The sequence below is a fragment of the Nannobrachium achirus genome, assembly GCF_963921795.1.
Source record: "Nannobrachium achirus genome assembly, chromosome: 24".
NCBI classification, from domain to species: Eukaryota; Metazoa; Chordata; class Actinopteri; order Myctophiformes; family Myctophidae; genus Nannobrachium; species Nannobrachium achirus.
Genome location: NC_137831.1, coordinates 5568994 through 5596514, shown reverse-complemented (window position 1 = coordinate 5596514; position 27521 = coordinate 5568994). Strand labels below are relative to the sequence as shown.

The 27521-nt window shown below is 41.9% G+C and overlaps 1 protein-coding gene across 1 annotated transcript in view; it reads left to right on the top strand.

The window, feature by feature from the left end:
• Positions 1-7183: 7183 nt before the first annotated feature.
• LOC308279912 (NACHT, LRR and PYD domains-containing protein 3-like) overlaps positions 7184-27521 on the top strand; it is a gene marked incomplete at both ends in the record, with an annotated part of 56275 nt that continues 35937 nt past the window's right edge. The window contains 9 exons of the mRNA XM_080720133.1: positions 7184-7328; positions 10374-10670; positions 14211-14507; positions 15782-16072; positions 17733-17777; positions 19598-21413; positions 23810-23983; positions 24603-24773; positions 27457-27503. Coding sequence (XP_080576259.1) covers positions 7184-7328; positions 10374-10670; positions 14211-14507; positions 15782-16072; positions 17733-17777; positions 19598-21413; positions 23810-23983; positions 24603-24773; positions 27457-27503 — 3283 coding nt within the window. The remainder of the gene's footprint in view (positions 7329-10373; positions 10671-14210; positions 14508-15781; positions 16073-17732; positions 17778-19597; positions 21414-23809; positions 23984-24602; positions 24774-27456; positions 27504-27521) is intronic.

The window sequence follows — 27521 nt, the reverse complement described above, 5'->3', positions numbered from 1 at the left end:
GCAAAAACGCGAGCCCTTTCTGGTTCTCCAGTGCAGTGGTGTAAAGTAATTAAGTACATTTACTCATGTACTGTACTTAAGTACACTTTTGAGGTATTTGTACTTTACTTGAGTGTTATCAATTTCCAATACTTTTACTTCTACTCCACTAAATCTTAGATCCAAATATTGTTCTTTTACGCCATTGCATTAACAGAGTATTTCTGTATTACAGTATTGATACTTTTACTTAAGTAAAACAATTGAGTACTTCTTCCACCACTGCTCCAGCGAGAGCAGCGCAGGGGGAAGAGAGACACAGACAGACAGACAGCCTCTGTCTTCCATGCTGATAATAACAGCGTTTTGAAACTATTCATTTCATCAATATATATATCCTCCTTGAAATCACATACTTACCCCAAAATCATCCATAAGAATGTGTTTTTTATCCTTATATATTGAAAATATAACTAATAATCTAATAATCTCAGAATCAAATCAGCTATGGTCCATAGTGTTGGAATGAGTTCTCCTTGACACTATGTCACCGATGAGCCCTTGCGAGGCAGGAAAGGCTGCACACCCTCTCGTCTGTGGTAAAAATAAAAAAAATCAATATTGTTCGTTACTCACCAAAACAAAGACGGCGTAAGGGTGTTGTAAGCCGACTTTACTTAGTGGGAACACTCAGAGCCCCCCACATCACATCTAAAATACACTTTTTGGCCAGAGAAGAAACTTTTTCACCGGAGGTTTTAGTTACTCCACACCGGCCTCTACAGATCTTGTCAATTGAAATGTGTTGACCAGATTTTGCCTTACGATGAAATATTCTCTTCTCTGGCTAAAAAGTGTATTTTAGACGTGATGTGGGAGGCTTAGAGTTTTCCCACCAAGGAAAGTAGGCTTTCAACTCCCTTAATCTGTCTTTGTTTTGGTGAGTAGAGAAACCTTTATTTTTACTACAGACAAGTGGGCGCACCGCCCTTAATGCGAGTGCAAAGGCTCATTAGTGACTTAGCGTCAGGGAGAACTCCTAACGCTATGGACCAGAACTAACCTTTATTATGCCCCGTGGGAGAACAATTACATGAGTAATTCTATTCGAGTTTGAAGCATTAAGACCCTTTTTAACTCTCATGCTTCCTTTCTGAAAAATGAGGTTAATGTAAAGAGATTCACGGATTTGAACATTGGTGTTTTGAATGGTTGTGGACAGAGCTGGTGCCGTGTAGGCACCAGACTACAAAATGATTGACTTAACACTCCCATAGACCGTTTTCCTGAACGCTACCCTGTAGAGAGCATAGATCTGCTATTTTTAAATGGCAGAAATGTATATTGGGTGGAAGTGGTTAATGTATGTTTTGTAATAATAATCAAAATCTACAATGTAACTAGTGACTAAAGTTTTCAAATGTGGAGTAAAAGTAGGCCTACACTATTTGGATCCGAGATGTAGTGGAGTATAAGTAAAAGTATTGGAAATTGGAAATACTCTAATGAAATACAAATACCTACTTGTACTTGAGACTACAGTACTAGTAAATGTACTTTACATCACTGGCTCTGGTTCATATGCACAACCCAGTCCCATTCTGACTTCCTGAAGCATGGGTTTGTCAGGGCTCAAAATAAACTTTTTGACTTGGTAGCACCGGTGCTAACATGCAGTTTAAAAGTTTAGGAGCGCCCAACAGAATGTACTGTAAAGCTCCTATGACACGGCCCCAAGTGATGATACAGTAAATCACGTGGTCTCTCTGAAAACAGTTTGACACAGACACGCACGCACGCATGCACACACACACGCTGAATCGTATAGAGTCGAACCGGATTACCCTGTCAGCTGGTTATGGCGCTGTATGTCTTTGAGCACGAGTGTGTGTGTGTGTGTGTGTGTGTGCGTGTTGTGACTGTTTTGAACACCTCTCCTAAATGGTAAATGGTGCATTTATTTAGCGCTTTTTATCCAAAGCGCTTTACAGAGATTGTGCATTACATTCACCCATTCACGCACACATTCATACACCGGTGATGGAGGAAACCATGCAAGGCACCAACCTGCTCACCGGGAGCATAGGGGTTCAGAGTCTTGCTCAAGGACTCTTCGACATTAACTCAGGGGGAGCCAGGATTCGAACTGAGAACCCTTCGGGAACCCTTCGTGCTCTAATAACGGTTTCTCTACCCCTGAGCTATGCCGCCCTCTCCTGTGTTGATCTCATTCACCTTTCACCCTTTGACCTCTAGAGTCACTCACACACGCACGTACTCACACATGCATGTGTAATCGGTTCAAATTGAGGCAAATCAAGGGGCAAAGTGTGTTTAACATTGTTTAATGCAATCAGATATGACTTTTCTGTTTGGATGTCAAGGCCAGGAAGTAGTTTTTTGTTATGATGATGTCACACGCATACCCTCTATTGAAACTTTAACTATCCTTGAATATCCAATTAACCATCCTCTCCTCTCCTCTCCTCTCCTCTCCTCTCCTCTCCTCTCCTCTCCTCTCCTCTCCTCTTAGGGTTCCCCTCCCCTCCCCCCTCCTCAGGATTCGGGGTTCCACGCTTCCAGGAGACAGAAGTACTCCACCCTGTTCAAGACCCTCCTGCTGGGCCGGCCCCTCATCAGGGTGAGGGGCTCGGAGGACGTGAGGAAGGTTCTGATGGGGGAGCCCACCCTGGTGAGGGGCTCGGAGGACGTGAGGAAGGTTCTGATGGGGGAGCCCACCCTGGTGAGGTGCTCGGAGGACGTGAGGAAGGTTCTGATGGGGGAGCCCATCCTGGTGAGGGGCTCGGAGGACGTCAGGAAGGTTCTGATGGGGGAGCCCACCCTGGTGAGGGTCTCGGAGGACGTCAGGAAGGTTCTGATGGGGGAGCCCACCCTGGTGAGGGGCTCGGAGGACGTGAGGAAGGTTCTGATGGGGGAGCCCACCCTGGTGACGGTGGTCTGGCCCCAGAGCACCTCCACTCTGCTGGGGCCAAACGGAGACGTCGGAGACACGGTAGGATTCTTAGGATATTTCAGAAATCTTTGATGTGTGGACTCTGTCGCCGCTCTGATGTTGCCGCCCCAGCAAGACATTCCCACTAGACTACGGGTCCATTTGGTTTCATATAGTTAATTAACACTAGCCATAACAGACTGGTAGAACATCTGAGCATCCTGTTGCACATGCCAAAAGATCTCAGTCTTCTCAGGAGGAACAGCCTGCTCTTCCCCTTGCTGTGAATCGCCTCAGCATTGTCGGACCAGTCCAATGAGCTGTTCAGGTGCATTCCTAGGAGTTTGTAGTTGTCCACAAACTCCACCACCTCCCCTTTAATGGTGCTTGGCACCAGGGGTACTCGATTGGACGCCACCATCTTCTTGGTCTTACTAGCATTAAAGGAGTAGTTCACCCCCAAAATGTTTTTTTTTCTTCTATTGATTACTCATGCCATGGAGAGTGGAGTTCAATAATATTTTTTGTTTTTTGTCACTTTCCTAAGACAAGGATTTGAGTCGAGTAAATTTAACCCCATTGATTCCGGACGTTTCGAAACGGGTCCCCATCCGGAATCAATTGTGGTAAAGTCATTTTGGGGGTGAACTACTCCTTTAACACTTGGGATGGCCTTATTTGGGTAATTATTTGGCCACCATTCTAGCCTGGTTCCAGACCCTGAATTGCTAGCCACACCCCTTTATTGTCATCACATTTTTGTCTTAGGAATGCGGCAAAAAACTAAAAATATTATTGAACTCTACTCTACTCTACTCTACTCCTTTAAGCCAGAGGTGGTTGGCCCTCACCACACCATCATGCTCAGCCGTGTTTTCTCCAGAGATCTGGCTGACCACCACGGTATGTTCACCAACATGCCTCTGTTCTGTCAGCAGGAATAAATGTGGGCGTTGTCAGGTCGTGATGTCAGAAAGTCTGCTGTAAGATTTCACAGCTCTAGCTCTGGATAAAGACCACATTGTAAATGCAAAAGTAATGTTGTCTTTCTATTTAAGGGAAATTCAAGCTTACTCCAATGAAAGTTAGAAGAACTCCATGACACATTAATTTAAACAAAAGACAATGCACTTTAATTAGGAATAAGGAAGGTAGGCCTACAAGGAAGGCAAAATAAACTTGGGTCTAATATACTGTACATCCAAACAATGCAGAACTATGTCTAGCAGCCGCTGTTTCACCCACATTTCCCAAAGTACTGTGTGCGATTGTCCTTCCCAAACCTTTTCAGCACTTTATCCAAATTCAACTGTTCAGTCAAATCTTTGTGGAGTTGCATGAACAGGTTCGACACAGTTGAGCGTGTGTGACTGTATGTGCGCTGCTGCGCAACTTTCAGACAGCTGAGTGTGTGAGTGTGCTCCCGTGCGACTGTGTGTGTGTGTGTGTGTGTGGCGGTGGTTGCTGTGGCGTGTGTGTGCATGCACTGCCTGAGCATAGCGGAGGAGATTGTTGAAACCATTCACAGTCACTTTTGTATATCCTAATAATATTATAGACGTAGTGTGAATGTTGTAGCTTTAACAGCCTGTACACCAGACCTGCTTCCTGATTTAGCGGCGGCCGTCAGCTGTGTTCTCCAGCAAGGCTCCCATGTTTATTTGTTCCATAATTAGGACGGTGCTGCTTGCTACAATGTCTTTTATATATACTGTATATATAAAGACAGTTGGGAAATGGTAGAATGACTCTGTTCTGCAGCCTGCAGCAATTAAGCTTGTTTAGAATGTTGGGCTGCAGGTTGTGTCGGTCTCCAATTGTCAATTATGTATCAGGCTTTGGGTCGGTCCCAGGCTGACGTTCTGCGGGCTGGGCTGGGCCAGGCTCACATATTTAGGACAGATTTAAGCTCTAGTGTGCATGTACTTGCTTCTGCCTGGTTAACGAGGGTTTAAAGGCGTAGTTCACCCCCAAAATGTATTTATTTATATTGATTACTCACAACATTTAACCACTTAAACCCTCAATACTTAGTCAACTTTTTTGCATCTGTACTTGGTCTGCTCTTTTTCGCAAACCTCTTCGCAGACACGTTGTGAGCTTGTAGATCTGCTATTTTCAGCTACTGTTCCCCCTAGAATAGGGATGGGAGGGTTCAAGTGGTCAATGAATAAATAAATAAATAAAGATTTGACAGCCCTCCCTGCAGTAACTCTGAGGACCCCTGTTGAATACCTAGGGGTCCCCAACCCCCTGTTGAAGACCTAGGGGTCCCCAACCCCCTGTTGAATACCTAGGGGTCCCCGACCCCCTGTTGAAGACCTATGGGTCCCGACCCCCAGTTGAAGACCTAGGGGTCCCCGACCCCCTGTTGAAGACCTATGGGTCCCGACCCCCAGTTGAAGACCTAGGGGTCCCCAACCCCCTGTTGAAGACCTAGGGGTCCCCGACCCCCTGTTGAATACCTAGGGGTCCCCGACCCCCTGTTGAAGACCTATGGGTCCCGACCCCCAGTTGAAGACCTTGGGGTCCCCGACCCCCCGTTGAAGACCTAGGGGTCCCCGACCCCCTGTTGAAGACCTAGGGGTCCCCGACCCCCTATGGCCTATTGAAGACCTAGGGGTCCCCGACCTCCTGTTGAAGACCTATGGGTCCCGACCCCCTGTTGAAGACCTAGGGGTCCCCGACCCCCAGTTGAAGACCTTGGGGTCCCTGACCCCCCGTTGAAGACCTAGGGGTCCCCGACCCCCTGTTGAAGACCTAGGGGTCCCCGACCCCCTATGGCCTATTGAAGACCTAGGGGTCCCCGACCCCCTGTTGAAGACCTAGGGGTCCCCGACCCCCTGTTGAAGACCTAGGGGTCCCGACCCCCTGTTGAAGACCTAGGGGTCCCCGACCCCCTGTTGAAGACCTAGGGGTCCCCGACCCCCTATTGAAGACCTAGGGGTCCCCGACCCCTTGTTGAAAGCCTGTGGTCTTAAGTAATGTAAAGTATACATGATGTAAACATGTGCAGTGCATGTTAATAATAACCAGTAAGACACCCTAAGGGCGAGAAGCGGCGAGGTCGCACAGGACAGAATACATTTGCAAGTGTGATTCGAGTTGCGGTTGGTTGTTTAAGTTGGACAAAATGTTTGACTAAAACATTTTAAATACTTCAAATAGCTGATCTACATCGCCACATTATAGTTGAGGCGAATCCGATACTTCCGTGACCACGAGAGCAAAGGTCCGTTTCTCAGTGGTTTTATCAACTATGAAGGTTACATAACAAATTGAGCTCCCATGGCCCTCGCAAAAATGCGGGCAAAATGTTTGACAGCTAGGGTAATCTTCAGTCTCATTCACTTACTATACAGTATACACTATACTATAAAGGAAAAAATGACTCCCAAAAAATCTGCCAATAGAGGGTATGCACGTGACATCACTGTTGCTTTAAGTTATGTGGAAATGCCTACTGAGTGGCAAAAAGCTAATTCCTGCGGTCCTGCCATTGACAGCCCATACATCCAAACAGAAAAGTCCTTTCTGATTGTATTAAACAAAGTTAAACCCACCAACATTGTGGCTGTACTAAAAGCTTGAATTATCCTCTTTCTATCGGCAAAGTTTTTGTTTCATAAAAATCCACCATAGACATGTTATGATTTTCTTTCTGTCAAGACATTCTGTGCAGGGGATTATTTTTCCAAGTGTCAGAGTTTGGAAACCCTCGTTTTCAAAAACACAACATCCTGCTGCCTCCTGCATTATCTGCAATTTAGAAACAGCTGGTATGCAGGACCGTTGAGTGATTTGCAACTAGCACTTCCAAACTCCAATGCTCCATGCTGCTCAATGTTTTGCCACTCAGTCTAGATTAGGGGGGCGGGTCCCAGTGGACGTGCATACCCTCAATCCCCTGAAAATCATCCGTCTTGCCATGGCAGGACGTGTGATGTTTTGAAATGGTAGATCTGTAAATTAAACTAATGTTTAAACTTGTGAATGAACGTCAACATGGTCACATTGTTATAATAATAATAATAAAACTTTATTTATATAGCACCTTTTAAAACAATGTTACAAAGTGCTTAACAACAAAATAACATCAACAGTGAGTCATAATCATAACAGGTTCAGTAACAATAAAATAAGTATAAAAACAACATACAGCAATGGTTAACAGTGAGAAAAGATGCACTTTAGGGGGTTAAAAAGGCCTTTCTATAAAAATAGGTCTTAAGTTGAGACTTAAAAACAGTTATGGAGCTAACACATCTGAGGGCCACTGGAAGGCTGTTCCAGAGCGTAGGGGCCCTGACCGCAAAGGCCCTGTCACCCTTGGTTACCCTGTTTGAGCTGGGAACCTCCAGAAGAGCCAAACCAGAGGACCTCAAACTGCGGGCAGGCACATACGGTTTTAAAAGATCAACTAGATACTGAGGTGCTAGGCCGTTACGAGCTTTAAAAGTCAACAATAAAATCTTAAAATCAATTCTAAATGCTACAGGCAGCCAATGTAATGCAGCCAGTACCGGGGTTATATGTTCAGACCTCCTAGTCCCAGTAATAAGCCTGGCGGCCGCATTTTGTATTAACTGTAGGCGATGTATGATTCCCTTGCTGATACCAGAATATAGTGAGTTACAGTAGTCCAGACGTGATGAGATGAGGGCATTAATAACTTTATGGAGGTTAGGGGTGGAAAGGACAGCTCGAATTCTATAAATGTTTCTCAGTTGGAAAAAGCAATTCCGTACCACCGTTTTTACTTGGGCCTCCAAACGGAGGTCAGAGTCCAGTAGCACACCCAGATTCCTTGCTACTGGTGTAACATTGGTAGACATGGAGTCGAGACAGTTTTGTAGTTGAGATCTAGCAGTGGGAGGGCCGAACAGGATGATTTCTGACTTGTTAGTATTGAGTTGTAGGAAGTTAGCAGACATCCAGTTTTGGAGGTCAGTTAAACAGGCTTTTAGGGAGGAAAGACAATTTGGGTATGAGGTGTTAAGTGGGAGGTACAATTGGGTGTCATCTGCATAACAGTGGAATTGAATGTTGTGTTTACGAATGATTTGACCTAGGGGAAGCATATAGACAGAGAACAGCAAAGGACCAAGACTACAGTATGTTGACTACAGTATGTGCAGAAAGGGAGCTAACAGTTTATGTGTGGAGTCACGTTGCCCTCTTCTGGTAACATTGGTCTACTGCTGCTACTCTGACTTATGATATTGACTTTAGTACTATTATTATAAATACCGTACATAGTTTTAACCTTGTAACGTGACTGTTGTTAAAACATTTAGACACATATTGAAACATTTTGAAATATGTGCAATCACTGTCTGGCAACGAGACTATTGTCCTGGGGAAACTTCATTCTGTTTCTAGAGTAACTAAACGTACTCCTCCCACTGTTTTCCCGTCACACACTCGAGCCATATGTCAAATCGACCGGCTTCACCGGGAATTTTCAATTTGCATTTTGCTAAGAGAAAAGTTGTATCGTTTAATTGATATACATTTTTTTGTGAATTAATTTCCCCCACTGACTTTAATTAAAAATTCTACTTTCCCCAAATCTGGAGATGACTGACATCATAGACTACATGAGACCACATATGTCCATATATGGGCATTCCCCCCGAAAACGTTAATATTAAGTCCATATATGTATATGGATATATATTAACAGATAAAATAAATAAAATGTCCATATACAGAATGGGCATTCCCAGATGATGCCCTGTTAGGCCCTGTTAGGGTTTATAGATGCCCTGTTAGGGTACCCCCTTATACTCATATATGGGGATCCCCAGGCATCTGGATGAACTTTGTTCATTGACACACTGAAAGCAGGCTCTGGTCCCACTCCCACAGGTCAAATCAGCCCAGTCATGCATTACAATGCACAAGATGCAGCACTTACTGGTAAACAAACAACATAGCCCCCAAAATAATGGAAATTCACTTCCCAAAACTCAAATATTATTTGAACCACAGGGCAACCTCACTTGCAATTTCACAAATTGCAAATGTTCTAGTTTTAACCTAGTAACATGGCTGTTGTTCAAAAAAGAATTAGACACATATTGAAACATTTTGAATATGTGCAATCATTTTGAACATTTTTGAACAATTATTAAACACAGATCTTCTCTTATGGGGGTCCCTGGCACAATATATTTTCAGATGGGTTCCTCAAATAAATTACATTGTGTTCAATTTGGGTCTCCTTGACATGAAAATGTTTGAGAACCACTTTTTCAACGTGCCTGAACATTTAAAGAGTTTAACGACTTGAAGGACCACCATCCATATTCTGGTGGGACATCAGTTGCGAACTTGTAGATCTGCTATTCTAATCAGGGACATTAGCCGGTATTTGGTGGGGGGAAAAAGCACTAGGCTAGATCTGACTCCACTTCTAAAAGTAGATCTATACCCGATCTGCATATGGTCAGCGCGACACGTTGTGAGCTTGCAGATCTGCTAATTTCAGAGCATAACACCCGAGCACAATCAAACATAAAATATCTTGTCTTGTTGTTCTACTGGATCTCTTCTCCACTTGTTCCTCTTTTTTTTATTTTTTTATTTAGGTTTAGTCAGTCATAATAGCTTAGTTTAATTGTTTTCGTCAGTCAGAAAAGGTTGTTGATACAAAAGGTTTGTCATACTTTTAGTTGACGAAATCAACACTACTGGGAGCTACAACCACAGTGTGTTACTGTTGTACTGGTAGCTGACCAGTACAACCACAGTGTGTTACTGTTGTACTGGGAGCTGACCAGTACAACCACAGTGTGTTACTGTTGTACTGGGAGCTGACCAGTACAACCACAGTGTGTTACTGTTGTACTGGGAGCTGACCAGTACAACCACAGTCTACTGTTGTACTGGGAGCTGACCAGTACAACCACAGTCTACTGTTGTACTGGGAGTTGACCAGTACAACCACAGTCTACTGTTGTACTGGGAGCTGACCAGTACAACCACAGTCTACTGTTGTACTGGGAGCTGACCAGTACAACCACAGTCTACTGTTGTACTGGGAGTTGACCAGTACAACCACAGTGTGTTACTGTTGTACTGGTAGCTGACCAGTACAACCACAGTCTACTGTTGTACTGGGAGCTGACCAGTACAACCACAGACTGATACAGTCCTATGCTGCAGTGAGCTTGTAGATTGGCTATTTTCCTTTGCTCAAGTGGGAAAAAGAAAAGAAAAAAGAAGATCTATGGAGGTTTGTTCTGCTCTGCTAAATGATAAGCCATGGTCAGAAGACTCACCGGGACACTTATTATTATTCTGTCTGATAAACATTTCATTCTACTGTACTGTATCTCTTTGGACATATATTATTATTATGTCTGATAAACCTTTCATACTGTCTCATTGTTGACTTTATCTGTTCAAGTTGACTGAAATAATCTTCTCTCCACAGCTCAACAAGATGTGATTTACATTCCACCACAAGGAGTCCTTCGCCTGCTTCCAGATATCAGCTCTGTTACTGAACCCATCACTGGCATCCTGTGGAAACATGGACCCAATAAAGCAGCAGAATGGGATCTGGGTTTTGGTCCTGATGTGGATTACTACGGGACATTTAAAAAACGCACAGAACTGGCTAAACAAACTGGACAGTTGGTCATCAACAATATGACCATAAACGACACTGGAGAATACTCTGTGCACATCAACGGTCGACTGCTGAGCAAGACAACGGTTAAACAGATGAGTGAGTATGAACTGTGTCCTGTGAACGTCATGTGATCATCATGGGTCTATCATAATTTACAATGTTTACTGTCCACATAAATGTTCATTTGAATTGAAGTTTTAACTTTTAGTAGAGTGTGTGAGGGTGGGGGATTGATTGATTGATTATGTTATTGGACAAAGATGGAGAACAGTGTAGTATAGTCAATACAATAGAAATGTAGTACAGTACAAGTACAGTTAAACACCCTGTTTAAAAGCTAAAAGGAACATATCAAATAAGACTTTTTGTGGTCTTTTTTACATAGCCCTCTATTATTTAATTGATGGACATAATAAATAGCAATCAAAAATATTGCAGTTATAATCCAGAAAGAAAATAGGAAAAAGAGAGAACAATGGGAAGATTATGTTTTGTCTGTTATGTCTGTTACTTGTGATGCTGAAGAGAATCGGTGCTTTGTTCTATTCTACAAAGCTGTAAAAGACCAGAACCTTTGTTAAGTTAAACTTGTCGTAACAGGTGCATATGAAATGAACACGTATTAATGTGTGACTCATTAGAGTGTGACTATGGCTTTAACCATAACAGCACACATACATATACTGTACATAGTGGATCACATTGTTTGACGCTGGTGGGTGTGTTGATACGCAAACTGTGTTCAAAATGTGAATCCCTCTAACAGCGGTGTCCTGTCTGGCCCACATGATGATTTTGAGTAAAGTGAAAACATTACAACCTTTAATGCCACTAAACACCCACTGCTTCTATAGAAAATGAATATAAATATATTAGGGCTGGGATGCGATTAAAGATTTTAATCTAATTAATTACAGGCTCTGTGATTAATTAATCGCAATTAATCGCATTTTAATCGCACATCAATATTTGACCTGAGAAGCATTTTTTTCAAGTAAAACACATTTTGTGGTGTAACATTGGTAGACATGGAGTCGAGACAGTTTTGTAGTTGAGATCTAGCAGTGGGAGGGCCGAACAGGATGATTTCTGACTTGTTAGTATTGAGTTGTAGGAAGTTAGCAGACATCCAGTTTTGGAGGTCAGTTAAACAGGCTTTTAGGGAGGAAAGACAATTTGGGTATGAGGTGTTAAGTGGGAGGTACAATTGGGTGTCATCTGCATAACAGTGGAATTGAATGTTGTGTTTACGAATGATTTGACCTAGGGGAAGCATATAGACAGAGAACAGCAAAGGACCAAGACTACAGTATGTTGACTACAGTATGTGCAGAAAGGGAGCTAACAGTTTATGTGTGGAGTCACGTTGCCCTCTTCTGGTAACATTGGTCTACTGCTGCTACTCTGACTTATGATATTGACTTTAGTACTATTATTATAAATACCGTACATAGTTTTAACCTTGTAACGTGACTGTTGTTAAAACATTTAGACACATATTGAAACATTTTGAAATATGTGCAATCACTGTCTGGCAACGAGACTATTGTCCTGGGGAAACTTCATTCTGTTTCTAGAGTAACTAAACGTACTCCTCCCACTGTTTTCCCGTCACACACTCGAGCCATATGTCAAATCGACCGGCTTCACCGGGAATTTTCAATTTGCATTTTGCTAAGAGAAAAGTTGTATCGTTTAATTGATATACATTTTTTTGTGAATTAATTTCCCCCACTGACTTTAATTAAAAATTCTACTTTCCCCAAATCTGGAGATGACTGACATCATAGACTACATGAGACCACATATGTCCATATATGGGCATTCCCCCCGAAAACGTTAATATTAAGTCCATATATGTATATGGATATATATTAACAGATAAAATAAATAAAATGTCCATATACAGAATGGGCATTCCCAGATGATGCCCTGTTAGGCCCTGTTAGGGTTTATAGATGCCCTGTTAGGGTACCCCCTTATACTCATATATGGGGATCCCCAGGCATCTGGATGAACTTTGTTCATTGACACACTGAAAGCAGGCTCTGGTCCCACTCCCACAGGTCAAATCAGCCCAGTAATGCATTACAATGCACAAGATGCAGCACTTACTGGTAAACAAACAACATAGCCCCCAAAATAATGGAAATTCACTTCCCAAAACTCAAATATTATTTGAACCACAGGGCAACCTCACTTGCAATTTCACAAATTGCAAATGTTCTAGTTTTAACCTAGTAACATGGCTGTTGTTCAAAAAAGAATTAGACACATATTGAAACATTTTGAATATGTGCAATCATTTTGAACATTTTTGAACAATTATTAAACACAGATCTTCTCTTATGGGGGTCCCTGGCACAATATATTTTCAGATGGGTTCCTCAAATAAATTACATTGTGTTCAATTTGGGTCTCCTTGACATGAAAATGTTTGAGAACCACTTTTTCAACGTGCCTGAACATTTAAAGAGTTTAACGACTTGAAGGACCACCATCCATATTCTGGTGGGACATCAGTTGCGAACTTGTAGATCTGCTATTCTAATCAGGGACATTAGCCGGTATTTGGTGGGGGGAAAAAGCACTAGGCTAGATCTGACTCCACTTCTAAAAGTAGATCTATACCCGATCTGCATATGGTCAGCGCGACACGTTGTGAGCTTGCAGATCTGCTAATTTCAGAGCATAACACCCGAGCACAATCAAACATAAAATATCTTGTCTTGTTGTTCTACTGGATCTCTTCTCCACTTGTTCCTCTTTTTTTTATTTTTTTATTTAGGTTTAGTCAGTCATAATAGCTTAGTTTAATTGTTTTCGTCAGTCAGAAAAGGTTGTTGATACAAAAGGTTTGTCATACTTTTAGTTGACGAAATCAACACTACTGGGAGCTACAACCACAGTGTGTTACTGTTGTACTGGTAGCTGACCAGTACAACCACAGTGTGTTACTGTTGTACTGGGAGCTGACCAGTACAACCACAGTGTGTTACTGTTGTACTGGGAGCTGACCAGTACAACCACAGTGTGTTACTGTTGTACTGGGAGCTGACCAGTACAACCACAGTCTACTGTTGTACTGGGAGCTGACCAGTACAACCACAGTCTACTGTTGTACTGGGAGTTGACCAGTACAACCACAGTCTACTGTTGTACTGGGAGCTGACCAGTACAACCACAGTCTACTGTTGTACTGGGAGCTGACCAGTACAACCACAGTCTACTGTTGTACTGGGAGTTGACCAGTACAACCACAGTGTGTTACTGTTGTACTGGTAGCTGACCAGTACAACCACAGTCTACTGTTGTACTGGGAGCTGACCAGTACAACCACAGACTGATACAGTCCTATGCTGCAGTGAGCTTGTAGATTGGCTATTTTCCTTTGCTCAAGTGGGAAAAAGAAAAGAAAAAAGAAGATCTATGGAGGTTTTTTCTGCTCTGCTAAATGATAAGCCATGGTCAGAAGACTCACCGGGACACTTATTATTATTCTGTCTGATAAACATTTCATTCTACTGTACTGTATCTCTTTGGACATATATTATTATTATGTCTGATAAACCTTTCATACTGTCTCATTGTTGACTTTATCTGTTCAAGTTGACTGAAATAATCTTCTCTCCACAGCTCAACAAGATGTGATTTACATTCCACCACAAGGAGTCCTTCGCCTGCTTCCAGATATCAGCTCTGTTACTGAACCCATCACTGGCATCCTGTGGAAACATGGACCCAATAAAGCAGCAGAATGGGATCTGGGTTTTGGTCCTGATGTGGATTACTACGGGACATTTAAAAAACGCACAGAACTGGCTAAACAAACTGGACAGTTGGTCATCAACAATATGACCATAAACGACACTGGAGAATACTCTGTGCACATCAACGGTCGACTGCTGAGCAAGACAACGGTTAAACAGATGAGTGAGTATGAACTGTGTCCTGTGAACGTCATGTGATCATCATGGGTCTATCATAATTTACAATGTTTACTGTCCACATAAATGTTCATTTGAATTGAAGTTTTAACTTTTAGTAGAGTGTGTGAGGGTGGGGGATTGATTGATTGATTATGTTATTGGACAAAGATGGAGAACAGTGTAGTATAGTCAATACAATAGAAATGTAGTACAGTACAAGTACAGTTAAACACCCTGTTTAAAAGCTAAAAGGAACATATCAAATAAGACTTTTTGTGGTCTTTTTTACATAGCCCTCTATTATTTAATTGATGGACATAATAAATAGCAATCAAAAATATTGCAGTTATAATCCAGAAAGAAAATAGGAAAAAGAGAGAACAATGGGAAGATTATGTTTTGTCTGTTATGTCTGTTACTTGTGATGCTGAAGAGAATCGGTGCTTTGTTCTATTCTACAAAGCTGTAAAAGACCAGAACCTTTGTTAAGTTAAACTTGTCGTAACAGGTGCATATGAAATGAACACGTATTAATGTGTGACTCATTGCAGTGTGACTATGGCTTTAACCATAACAGCACACATACATATACTGTACATAGTGGATCACATTGTTTGACGCTGGTGGGTGTGTTGATACGCAAACTGTGTTCAAAATGTGAATCCCTCTAACAGCGGTGTCCTGTCTGGCCCACATGATGATTTTGAGTAAAGTGAAAACATTACAACCTTTAATGCCACTAAACACCCACTGCTTCTATAGAAAATGAATATAAATATATTAGGGCTGGGATGCGATTAAAGATTTTAATCTAATTAATTACAGGCTCTGTGATTAATTAATCGCAATTAATCGCATTTTAATCGCACATCAATATTTGACCTGAGAAGCATTTTTTTCAAGTAAAACACATTTTGTTGTACGAGTGAATCAACAAGTGAGTTTTTTAAATCTAAATTTCGCATCCACTGGGCCGGCTTACTTCTCCCTTTGCGTTTGTTGTCTCTTCTTGGTTGGTGCATCGCTATGATCGGTATGCCCGAAACTGAAGGTTCTGTGCTGCAAAAACTAAGTGCGATTAAAATGCGTTAATTTTTTTAATCGTGTTAATTTTCTGTAATTAATTAATCGCAATTAATCAGTTAAAGTCCCAGCCCTAAAATATATCTGCAACAACCCTTGCCTGAGGAAGATCATACAGCCAACATGTGTTTTGTTTTAACTGCAGTCTGGAGACAACATCAGCAGTAAGTTGTCTTTATTCTGTTTCCTCAACAGAGAAAGTCCCAAAGCCAGTGGTGGCCACCAAGGAACCTTGTGATTCTAACTCCACCAGCTGTGAAGTGCACTGTTTGCATGTGCGTGGGAACATCACAGAGTCAGGGCCAGTCACCTATCTCTGGAAGAAAGATGAAGGGGAATGGATGGTGTCTGACTCTGGACCAAACTCTAATTGGCTGAATGTCACCAGGGATAAAGATGGGAAAGTTAAAACATTAACTTGTGAAGTGAAGAACGAGTTCAGCATGGAGCGGAGTGAACCTCTACCCAACAGTCTTTATCATGAAGGTATGTAGTTTACTACACCATGTGAACACATTGAATCACTGTTACAGTCTTTATCATGAAGGTATATGTAGTTTACTACATCATGTGAACACATTGAATCACTGTTACAGTCTTTATCATGAAGGTATGTAGTTTACTACATCATGTGAACAAATTGAATCACTGTTACAGTCTTTATCATGTGTATACCATGTAGCTTACTACTGCACATCATGTGAACACATTGAATAACAAACAGTGTTATATAACAGGATGCAGTGTTGAGCTGTTGACATATTAGGCTCCTAACACCTGTGTGTGTGTGTGTGCGTGTGCGTGTGCGCGTGTGCGTGTGCGCGCGCGTGCGTGCGTGCGTGCGTGCGTGCGTGCGTATTAAATAAATTGACCACTTAAGCCTTATTGCAAATAAGTTAAAAAAAATGTATATAGCCTATATTTGGGGATATACAGCAGTGCATTGAAATTAGAACAAAAATGTAGTCTATATTGTAATTTGTATTGCAAATGATTCAGAACTTTTACCCTAAAATCATCCTTCTTTCTAAAATGATAGACCGAGCCAAGCATCAGGTTTTAGGTTTAATTTTAGTGAAGCAGCTCTTATTCATTCTAACAGCTAGACCAGACATACAGGGCAACCAGTTGCTTTCTGAAAATATGTTACTTTCTTGAGTGTGTTTAAAATAATTTCCATTATTTAATCAAATTGTCAACAAAATGCAGAACATGTGTTTATTTTTCTTGAATTGGAAACAGATTAAACCCTTTTTTCTCCTCAGGACCTCCACCTGAACCTACACCCAAACCTACACTCACAGCAGCCACAGCAGCCATTGTGGGAGGTGTTATTGTTGCAGGAGTTATCGTTGCAGTTGGTTTGGTGCTGGGGGTGATATTTCATAGTAAGTTTCTCTACTGATTTAAAGTAACATACAACATTAGTTGGTCAGACGTTGCACTGCCTTTAATATTATATGCTGTACAGTATGTGTACAGTATGTGGGCATATCTATACATGCTGGAATATGCCATACTTTAGAGATATGTGGAATTCATGCACTCAATTGTTTGTTTCGACCGTTAGGTTGCAGTTACTATCAAAACCTCCACCTCATGTCCGTCAGTGAGTCTGTCACGCATCGCTAATACACTACATTTTGTTACATTTTGTTTGACTTCAGTTCCTCCCTCCCATTCCATCCATGAAGGCAGGTCACACTGTGGTGTAACACTCAGTCACATGGGTCTGTTGCGTGTCGCTGATTGGCTGTGGCTTGGCTCTTCTAACCTCACTCAGCTGTGCCGGGGGGCGCTGTCCATTCCGAAATGTCGCTACTCCGACAGTGACTTCTTATTGTCAGAGTGGCAACACTTCCACAGAGGTTAAGGTTAGGGTTAGGGTAAGAGATAGTGTTAGTGTCGGAATGGAGACATGTCGGAAAGGAGACACGTCAGAATGGAGAGATGCACTCTGCTGTGCCCATCCTCTCACAGTTGTATAACACACAGTCTTGGCTGTGCCTTTCACACAGTGTGTTGGGGGATTTTTAAAGTATTGTTTTTATATGTGGAGGTAGACTAGCTGCGCCTTCGAACACAGCTAATGTTACTGTTTGTCATTGTCATAACATGTTGTCACTGTGTTTGAATTTCATCTCAGATCGTATCAGGAAGATGTTTTCATCACCTGAGCGTGGTCCTGAAGGTGAGTGAGTTTGAAAACTGCAGTTTGTGATGTAACCTGGTCTGGAGTTGAACCTCATACTAATTAATAATATTTTTTCTGTGTTGACATTACACAACACAAAACACAACAACAATATGAAAAGAAAAAGAATACAGATAACAGAATATGTAAATGAATATAATAACATTTCATCACATGATTTATCAACAATTAAAACTAGTAAAATGTAGATTGACCTAAGTAGATACATCTTAAAGCAACCTACAGTAGGAGAACAAGAGAGTTATACTTAAGTGAAGCCTGTAAGTAGTTCCAGGTCTGTGAGGCACAACACCTGAAAGCTGACTTTCCATCCCTAGTGGAGACATGTGGAATCTCAAGCATCAAACAGTCCTCAGAGTGTGTAGGATAGCTAATAGTTTTCCACTGCAAAAGAGAATTTAAATTCTCTTTTGAAAACTGATGTAGTAAATAAATCCATGTCATGAACATCCAATCAACATTTTAATCACATGTTGCATGGCCTCCAAATGAATTAAAATGTTTACATTTAATAATAAAACAATAGCAACTTAATTGGATTTATAAACACTTTGTGTATTGCATTTTAATTTTCACATTAATCTTCTACTTTGTTTTCAACAACCAAACGCAATGCATAAGTAAAGCTCACACACCGGCGCGAATGAAGCTGGGTTTTAGATATGAAGCTGGGTGATGGAGAAATTAATGAAGCTGTGTATTAATAGAGTCTATAGGGGGGAAAAAATGAAAATGAAAACAAACAGGAAAAACTGAATAATCTTTTGACTGATTTTGACTGAAAAAATGCCCTACTTAACTTTTTGTATTGTCAGGCGATGTGCAATTCCATTGTAAAACTATTACTTTCACATTCTAGGACTGAATTAATTGTGTGTGTGTGTGTGCGTGTGTGTGCGTGTGTGCGTGTGTGCGTGCGTGTGTGCGTGCGTGCGTGCGTGTCATAGAATATCCACTAAGAGATCTTCCATCACCAGACAGTGATCCACCAGAGCATGGTATGTACAGGATGTTTCTCTTTAGTTACTACTTGTCTATTGTTTATTACCAGTAAGACCCCCTAAGGGCGAGGTCGCGCACATGTGTGTGTACCCTAAGTGATGATCCAGTCTCCATGTATGGATATCCAGGGTTTGATGAGGTCAGTGTCGTGATCTTCATATATGGAGATCCAGGTGATGATAGTCAGCAGTCTTGATTTGCTAATTAATTCTGTCTTAGCCATATGGAGCATCCATATATGGGCATTGTCAAATATGGGCTTAATATTGATGACATCAGGGATCTCCACAAATTCTAAACTGTTGTTGAAAAAACGGCCATGCCTATTTTGGGTACAAAATTGTGTCTATATTTTCCAAAACACATAAGTTAACACATTATGTTCGTTTCATGAAAAAAGAAAAGATAGGACAAATCTACAAGCTCCTAATGTGTTGCACCATGACGTGTTGTGAGCTTGTTTATCAGCAATTTTTTGCTGTTTGAGAAATTGTGTAGGTTTAAGTGGTTAATTAGTACATAATGTAGATCAAATGTCAAACAAAATATGTTTACATTGCTTAGCGATGAGTTGTGAGCTGGTAGATCACCTATTTTTGCTGTTCATAATATGACACATTATGTACAGTTTGACTGGTTAATCAATAATTTAGATAATCTGAGATCAAACTGATTTTCCATAGCTCAGTGGCTACAGCAGCAGAAAAATGATGTCCTTTTAACATTAGAATGACCAAGACCTCTCATTGGAGGACCACATCTACCATAACATGTTCTGTTCTTTGGTCATTTAGAAACTCCTGATCCTGTGTGTCAGCAACTCAAGTCTATTCTGAAGCAGAAATTTGAATGTTTGTTGGAGTGGACAAAAGAAGGACCAAAAACACTTCTGAATCAGATCTACACAGAGCTCTACATCACAGAGGGAGGCAGTGGAGATGTTAATAAAGAACATGAGATCAGACAGATTGAATCCAGGAAACCAGCCAAATCAGAAACACCAATCAAATTAGAAAACATCTTTGAGCTCATACCTGGACAAAATGAACCAATCAGAACAGTGATGACAAAGGGAGTGGCTGGTATTGGCAAAACAGTCTTAACGTATAAGTACGCTCTGGACTGGGCAGAAGACAAAGCCAATGACATTTTCCATTTTGTGTTTCCATTCACTTTCCGAGAGCTGAATTTGATGTTGAAAGAGAAGAAGAATTACAGCCTGGTGGAACTAATTCATCACTTTGTTGGTGAAATCAAGGATGCAGGAATCTCCAGCTTCAACAGTTCCAAAGTTCTGTTCATCTTTGATGGTCTAGATGAGTTTCGGTCTTCTCTACCGTTCCAGGAAATCTGGACTGATGAAACGAAGTCAACATCAGTGGACGTGTTACTGGCAAACCTTATCAGTGGTCACCTGCTTCCCTCTGCTCGCATCTGGATAACCACACGACCTGCAGCAGCCACTCAGATCCCTAGAGATTATGTTCACAGGGTGACAGAGGTCAGAGGGTTCACGGACCCCCAAAAGGATGCATACTTCATGAAGAGATTCAGTGATGATGAGAAACAGGCCAGAACAGTAACCTCACACATCAAGACATCACGAAGCCTCCACATCATGTGTCACATCCCAGTATTCTGTTGGATCATTGCTTCAGTTCTGGAGAGCATGTTGAAAAAAGCGGTGAAAATATCACTGCCAAAGACACTGACTGAGATGTACCTCCGTTTCATGGATGTTCAGTCTGAACAGACCAATGTGAAGTATCATGACAAAGATCAGACATCGGCTGACTGGGATTGGAATAAGGCCATTCTGTCTCTGGGAAAACTGGCATTTGAACAGCTGAAGAAAGGCAACCTGATCTTCTATGAAGCAGACCTGATAGAGTGCGGCATTAATATCACAGATGCAGCTGTGTACTCTGGAGTGTTCACCCAGATGTTTAAAGAGGTGAAGGCTGGGTGGGCCAAGGAAGAGGTGTTCTGCTTTGTTCATCTGAGTGTTCAGGAGTTTCTAGCTGCTCTTTATGTCTTTGTCACATTCATCAAAGATGGTGTCAACCTACTGTCAACCTCCACATCTAAGATCAAACACCTCAACCAGAGTGCTGTAGACATGGCCATACAGAGTGAAGATGGACACTGGGACTTGTTCCTCCGTTTCCTGCTGGGCCTCTCATTGGAGACCAATCAGAGTCTCTTACAAAAACTTTTGGCCGATCAGGAAACAGTTGAGGTCAAAGAGAATCCATCTCCAGAGAGCTTCAATCTGTTGGGAGAGACAGGAAGTAGCGATCAGACCAATCAGGAAACAGTCGAGTACATCAAGAAGAAGATCAGGGAGAATCCCTCTCTAGAGAGAAGCATCAATCTGTTCCACTGTCTGAATGAGCTCAATGATGATTCTCTAGAAGAGGAGATCCAACAGTCCCTGAGTTCAGGACATCTCTCCACACAGAAACTCTCTACTGCTCAGTGGTCAACTATAGCTGCCATGTTGCTGTCATCAGGAAAGGATCTGGATGTGTTTGACCTGAAGAAATACCTAGCTTCAGAGAAGGCTCTCCTGGGGCTGCTGCCACTGGTCAAAGCCTCTAGTAGAGCAGTGTAAGTGCATTGATAACTGGATACATTTAATATATTATATCATTGTTCTATTATAGGAAAGAGAATTCAAGCATTAAACCGTTTCAGCATTCCTCATATGACAAATAGTGAAAATAGCAGATCTACAGCTCACAGCATGTGATCTGAGCTTGTAGATATGCTATGTGTGCTATTGTTGAAAATAGGTCAATCAATCTAAGAGAAAATATGGCTTAACCCCCAAAAAATTGATACAAAAGGTTTTTCAATGGATTCTGGTAGTATCGGATGTGCCAAATAACATACTCAAAATCTACCTCCCAGAAAGCCACCATTTTCAAGATGGCATACCAGATGGTTGCAGGGAGCTTAAAATGGCTATGTATATAAAAAAATTCAAATGCTTTTTCAACTGATTCTGGTACCTCTGGACATGCTTGAGAACATACTAAAGATTTAGGAAAATACACCTTCCAGAAAGGCTTCATTTTCAAGATGGCGCATCCATGATGGCCGCTGGGAGCTTAAAATGCCTTTAACCTGGGATTTATATGTAAAAAATCATAACAATTATGCACTTGGTAACTAGTTTTAGAATGTCGGCATGGTGTTAGGTATGGGCACAAGGTCTTCAAAAAACATAACAAACTATTTGGGCTCACCCCCTAGTGGTCTGTTTGCAATGAATCCAATATTAAATAGGTCAGTATATGGTTGAAACCCCAAATAATTGATGGAAGAGAATTGTCAATGGATTCTATTGGGTATGCTAAATAACATACTAAAAGCTTAGGGAAAAGAAACTACTGGAAATGCATACTTTTCAAGATGGCACATATTCCCTCCCAATTTATATGCATTTTAAGCTCCCATGGACTCCATCGTGAAAATTATGCCTTTTCAGTGGTTTGTATCTCCTAAGCTTTCGGGATGTCATTTAGCATACCTAATAGTAACAGAATCCATTGAAAAGACCTATTTAATAATGGATTAATTTCAAACAGACCGCTAGGGGGCAAGCCCAACTTGTTGCCGATGTTTTTTGAAAACCTTAAGTCCATACCCAACACCATGCCAAAAGTAAAAAATATGTCACCAAGTGCATAATTGTTATGATTTTTTACATATTAAATTCCAGTTTATAGTTTAAGCTCCCGCCAGCCAACGTGGACGCGAGTCACGCGCCATCTTGAAAATGAAGCCTTTCTGAAAGGAATATTTTCCTCTATTTTTAGTATGCTCTAAGGCATGTCCAGAGGTACCAGAATCAGTTGACAAAATATTTGCAAAATCTTTTCCATTCGAGACATAGCCATTTTAATCTCCACGCAACTATCTGGGACGCCATCTTGGAAATGGCGGCTTTCTGGGAGGTAGATTTTGGTAGATTTTGAGTATGTTATTTAGCACTCCCAATACTACCAGAATCCATTGAAAAACCTTTTGTATCAATTTTTTTGGGGTTAAGCCATATTTTCTCTTAGATTGACTGACCTAAAAAGTTTTACATTTTTTTAAATGAAGAAAATTGATCATTTATTATGACATGCCCAAAATAGGGAGGTTAACACTGTCTGTAGCCTCCCATAGAGCTTAAGTGGAAAGTTCATTAAAATCAGCAGCTGTGTGTGTGTGTGTGTGTGTGTGTGTGTGTGTGTGTGTGTGTGTGTGTGTGTGTGTGTGTGTGTGTGTGTGTGTGTGTGTGTGTGTGTGTGTGTGTGTGTGTGTGTGTGTGTGTGTGCACGCGCACGTGTGTGAGCGTGTGTACGCGTGTATGCGCTTCAGAGTCTGTATACCGGTACATGCACAACAGAGTTTTAAAAAACAGAAGCAACATTTACAATGTATTTTGCAGATAGACTTGCAGACAGATAGACTTGCAAAGAATGTTATGGAATGGAAATGACAACATAATGGTAAAATAATGATAGCATTGTTAATATAATATATGGTATGAATTAATATTTACAATTACATGTTTCTTTAAAACAAAACACAAACATATTGATTTCATCCATAAACGTTTGTTTCTCCAGGCTGAGTGGCTGTAACCTGTCAGAGACATGCTGTGAGGAGTTATCATCAGTTCTCTCCAACTCCTCTAGTTTGAAGGAAATTGATCTCAGTAACAATGATTTGACCGATTCAGGAATGAAAAAACTCTCTGCTGGACTAGGGAGTCCAGACTGTAGGCTGGAGACACTCAGGTCAGTATTCCTGAACATGTACAGAACACCATTCATATCCTGGTTTAGATACATGTGGAGATTAGCCTGTCTAATTCATTTTAGGGGGAGGCAGACAAAGTCTGATACATTGTGCTAACTTTCTTTTACAGAAAAAATAAATAAAGACAACATGGTCATGTTTTTTTTTATCACTAAAACAAATGTATTTAATCACTAATGTTTCTCCAGGCTGAGTGTCTGTAACCTGTCAGAGACATGCTGTGAGGAGTTATCATCACTCTTCAGCTCCAACTCCTCTAGTTTGAAGGAAATTGATCTCAGTAACAATGATTTGACCGATTCTGGAGTGAAAAAACTCTCTGCTGGACTGGAGAGTCCAGACTGTACACTGGAGACACTCAGGTCAGTATTCCTGAACATGTACAGAACACCATTCATATCCTGGTTTAAATACATATAGAGATTAGCCTGTCTAATTTATATAATTTTAGGGGGAGGCAAACAAAGTCTGATACATTGTGCTATCTTTCTTTTACAGAAAAAATAAAGACAACATGTTAATGTTCTTTTTTTATCACTAAAACAAATTATTTCATCACTAATGTTTCTCCAGGCTGAGTGGCTGTAACCTGTCAGAGACGCACGCACGCACGCACGCACGCACGCACGCGCACATAGATTAACCAAAATACAAATTACTTTTGACAGATTTCAAACACAATAACAACCCTGTGTGTGTGTGTGTGTGTGTGTGTGTGTGTGTGTGTGTGTGTGTGTGTGTGTGTGTGTGTGTGTGTGTGTGTGTGTGTGTGTGTGTGTGTGTGTGTGTGTGCGCGCGTGTGTGTGTGTGTGTGTGTGTGTGTGTGTGTGTGTGTGTGTGTACTTTTGACAGATTTCAAACACAATAACAACCCTGTGTGTGTGTGTGTGTGTGTGTGTGTGTGTGTGTGTGTGTGTGTGTGTGTGTGTGTGTGTGTGTGTGTGTGTGTGTGTGTGTGTGTGTGTGTGTGTGTTTGTGCAGGTTGTCAGGCTGTATGGTCTCGGATGAAGGCTGTTCTGCTCTGGTCTCAGCTCTGAGATCCAACCCCTCCCACCTGAAAGAGCTTGATTTGAGCTATAATCATTTGGGAGACGGTTTGGAGCATCTCTCTGCTGGAGTGGAGGATCCAGGCTGGGGATTGAAGACTCTCAGGTAGGGAAAGACACGCTGCCACTCAGTGCCAATGGCTTCTTGTAGGTTTAGAGGAGGGAAATCATACTCTGATGCTGTATAGCAGGGCTTTTCAACTGTTCTGTGCCCTAGACAGTTTGAAGAGTCCCTTTCATCAATTCTAAACACTAGAAGCTAGTCGGCGCCCTGGCCAACTCGGGAACAATGTAAATAGGGAATGAATGCCCCGCCCTTTAATGCAAACCCCATTATACCTGTTGTCATAGGATCTGTTTTGACAATATGTTTGCGTGTGTCCATTTATGCCCATATATGGAGATATCTGTCTGTCTACGTCCATTTTATGCCCATATATGGAGATGGGCGGCCGAGCGTCTAGTGTAAATAGGGAATGAATGCCCCGCCCTTTAAAGCAAACCCCATTATACCTGTTGTCATAGGATCTGTTTTGACCATCTGTTTGCGTGTGTCCATTTATGCCCATATATGGAGATATCTGTCTGTCCACGTCCATTTTATGCCCATATATGGAGATGGGCGGCCGAGCTTCTAGTCGGCGCCCTGGCCAACTCGGGAACAATGTAAATAGGGAATGAATGCCCCGCCCTTTAATGCAAACCCCATTATACCTGTTGTCATAGGATCCATTTTGGCCATCTGTTTGCGTGTGTCCATTTATGCCCATATATGGAGATATCTGTCTGTCTACGTCCATTTTATGCCCATATATGGAGATCTCTGTAGTTCCCGTTTTGACCATCTGTTTGCCTGTGTCCATTTATGCCCATATATGGAGTTATCTGTAGGACCCGTATTGACCATCTGTTTGCCTGTGTCCATTTATACTCATATATGGAGATATCTGTATATGTCTGTCTGCATCCATGTTATGCCCATATGGAGATCTCTGTATCTGTTGTCTGTGTCCCTTTATGCCCATTATGGAGATCTCTGTATCTGTCTGTGCCTCCGACTGTGTTGCAGACAGTGCCGGTTCCCCCTTTAATGCAAACCCCATTATACCTGTTGTCATAGGACCCGTTTTGACCATCTGTTTGCCTGTGTCCATTTATGCCCATTGACTCATGTGGTGTACGTGATGTCAGAGCCTTTTATGAAGTGATGTCACAATGAGTCAGCGCTTGCGCCGATTTCCTCCGGAACAGCCTGATGTCAACAATCAGCTCTGCATAAGGAGATTCCGAAGACTTAATGAGATGTGTCGGGTGTCTCCATATATGGGTTTCAACATTCAATACGTAACCATACGCAACCTGTCAACTGCCCGTATGACGTGAGAGCAAGTGAGAGCCTTCGTAGCTCACCCCTTACTTGAAGAGCGCCCCGGAGTTCCCTAGCCCCTGGGCTCCTTATTCCCCTTTATTATTTAAGTTTAGCGTGAGAGGGAACTGCCCGGGCTTATCCACATTATTCACCTGGTTCTCTTAAAGGCACAGCCCGCTAATTCCCCTGAACCCAACCGCTCTGAAGAGCACCCTGAACTTTGCTCACCTCGAAGTGAGAAAGAAAGACTTTAGTTTATGCCACACTCCGAGAGATTTTTTGTTGAGTCATCTAGCGTATGTGATGTCAGAGCCTTTTATGAAGTGATGTCACAATGAGTCAGCGCTTGCTCCAGAACAGCCCGATGTCAGTCATCTCCGCATACGGAGATTCCAAACCTTTTGTGCCGGATCCGAAAAACTGTGTATCGGGTCGGGTCCAGGCCTAGCTAAGAACGTAGGCAAAGGTCTGAGCTGTCTGTGTGCGAAATTTGGAGTCTGTAGCACCAACCATGTGCTGTCAGGGCTCATCCATGCGATTCGGGCCAATTCGGATTCGGCGTCCATTGGCTTCAATTAGTAGTCAGGACTCCGCATATGGAGATTCCGAACCTTTCGTGTTGGTTCCGGAAAACCGCAGATCGGGTCGGGTCGAGGCCTAGCTAAGAACGTAGGCAAAGGTCTGAGCTATCTGCGTGTGAAATTTGGAGTCTGTAGAACCAACCATGTGCTGTCAGGGCTCATCCATGCGATTTGGTCCAATTCGGCCTCGGCTTCAATTAGTAGTCACGATAATATGAATTCTGGTTCTAAATGTGAAGAGACTCCACTCCATCACAACATGGTTGATGCCTACCATGTCTGTGCTGACTGACAGACTGTAAAGGGTCACATGTATTTGAGAAAATAATGTAACTCAGTGGGACTGAGTTACCAGGGCCCAAGGTGGAGGGGCCTTCATTATTTTATACTTTAGCTATTGAAAAATAGCTAATGTTTAGTAAGGATTTGACCCACCCACAGCTCTCCTATGAGACCCAAACTGAGTAGAAAAAAATTGTGATATTTTATCATGAACATTAGTGAGGACCTATTATATGAAGATAGGTTGAAAAGTGGTGGAGTTCCCCTTTAAGCAAACATTTGTAAATGTTGCTTCTGGGGCCCTGGAACTGAATATTTTTCAGAAAGTCAGAATATTTTTAGATCTACAAGCTCGCAGCGGGGCACCTGGTGCCGCGCTGTGAGCTTGTATATCTGCTATTTTTCAATAGTTAAAGCACAAAATAAAGTTTAATAATACGTTCCCAGTCTAAATGGGTTATGGATGAAGTTGTTTACAGGGTGACCTGAGACAAACATGTTTTAGAACCTCTGCTATAGACTATGAAGGCCTGACTTTGTCTCTCTTCCTCCCACAGTGTGGACCATGGTGGAGAGAAGATGCTGAAACCAGGTCTGAGGAAGTGTAAGTGTTTATTCTGTT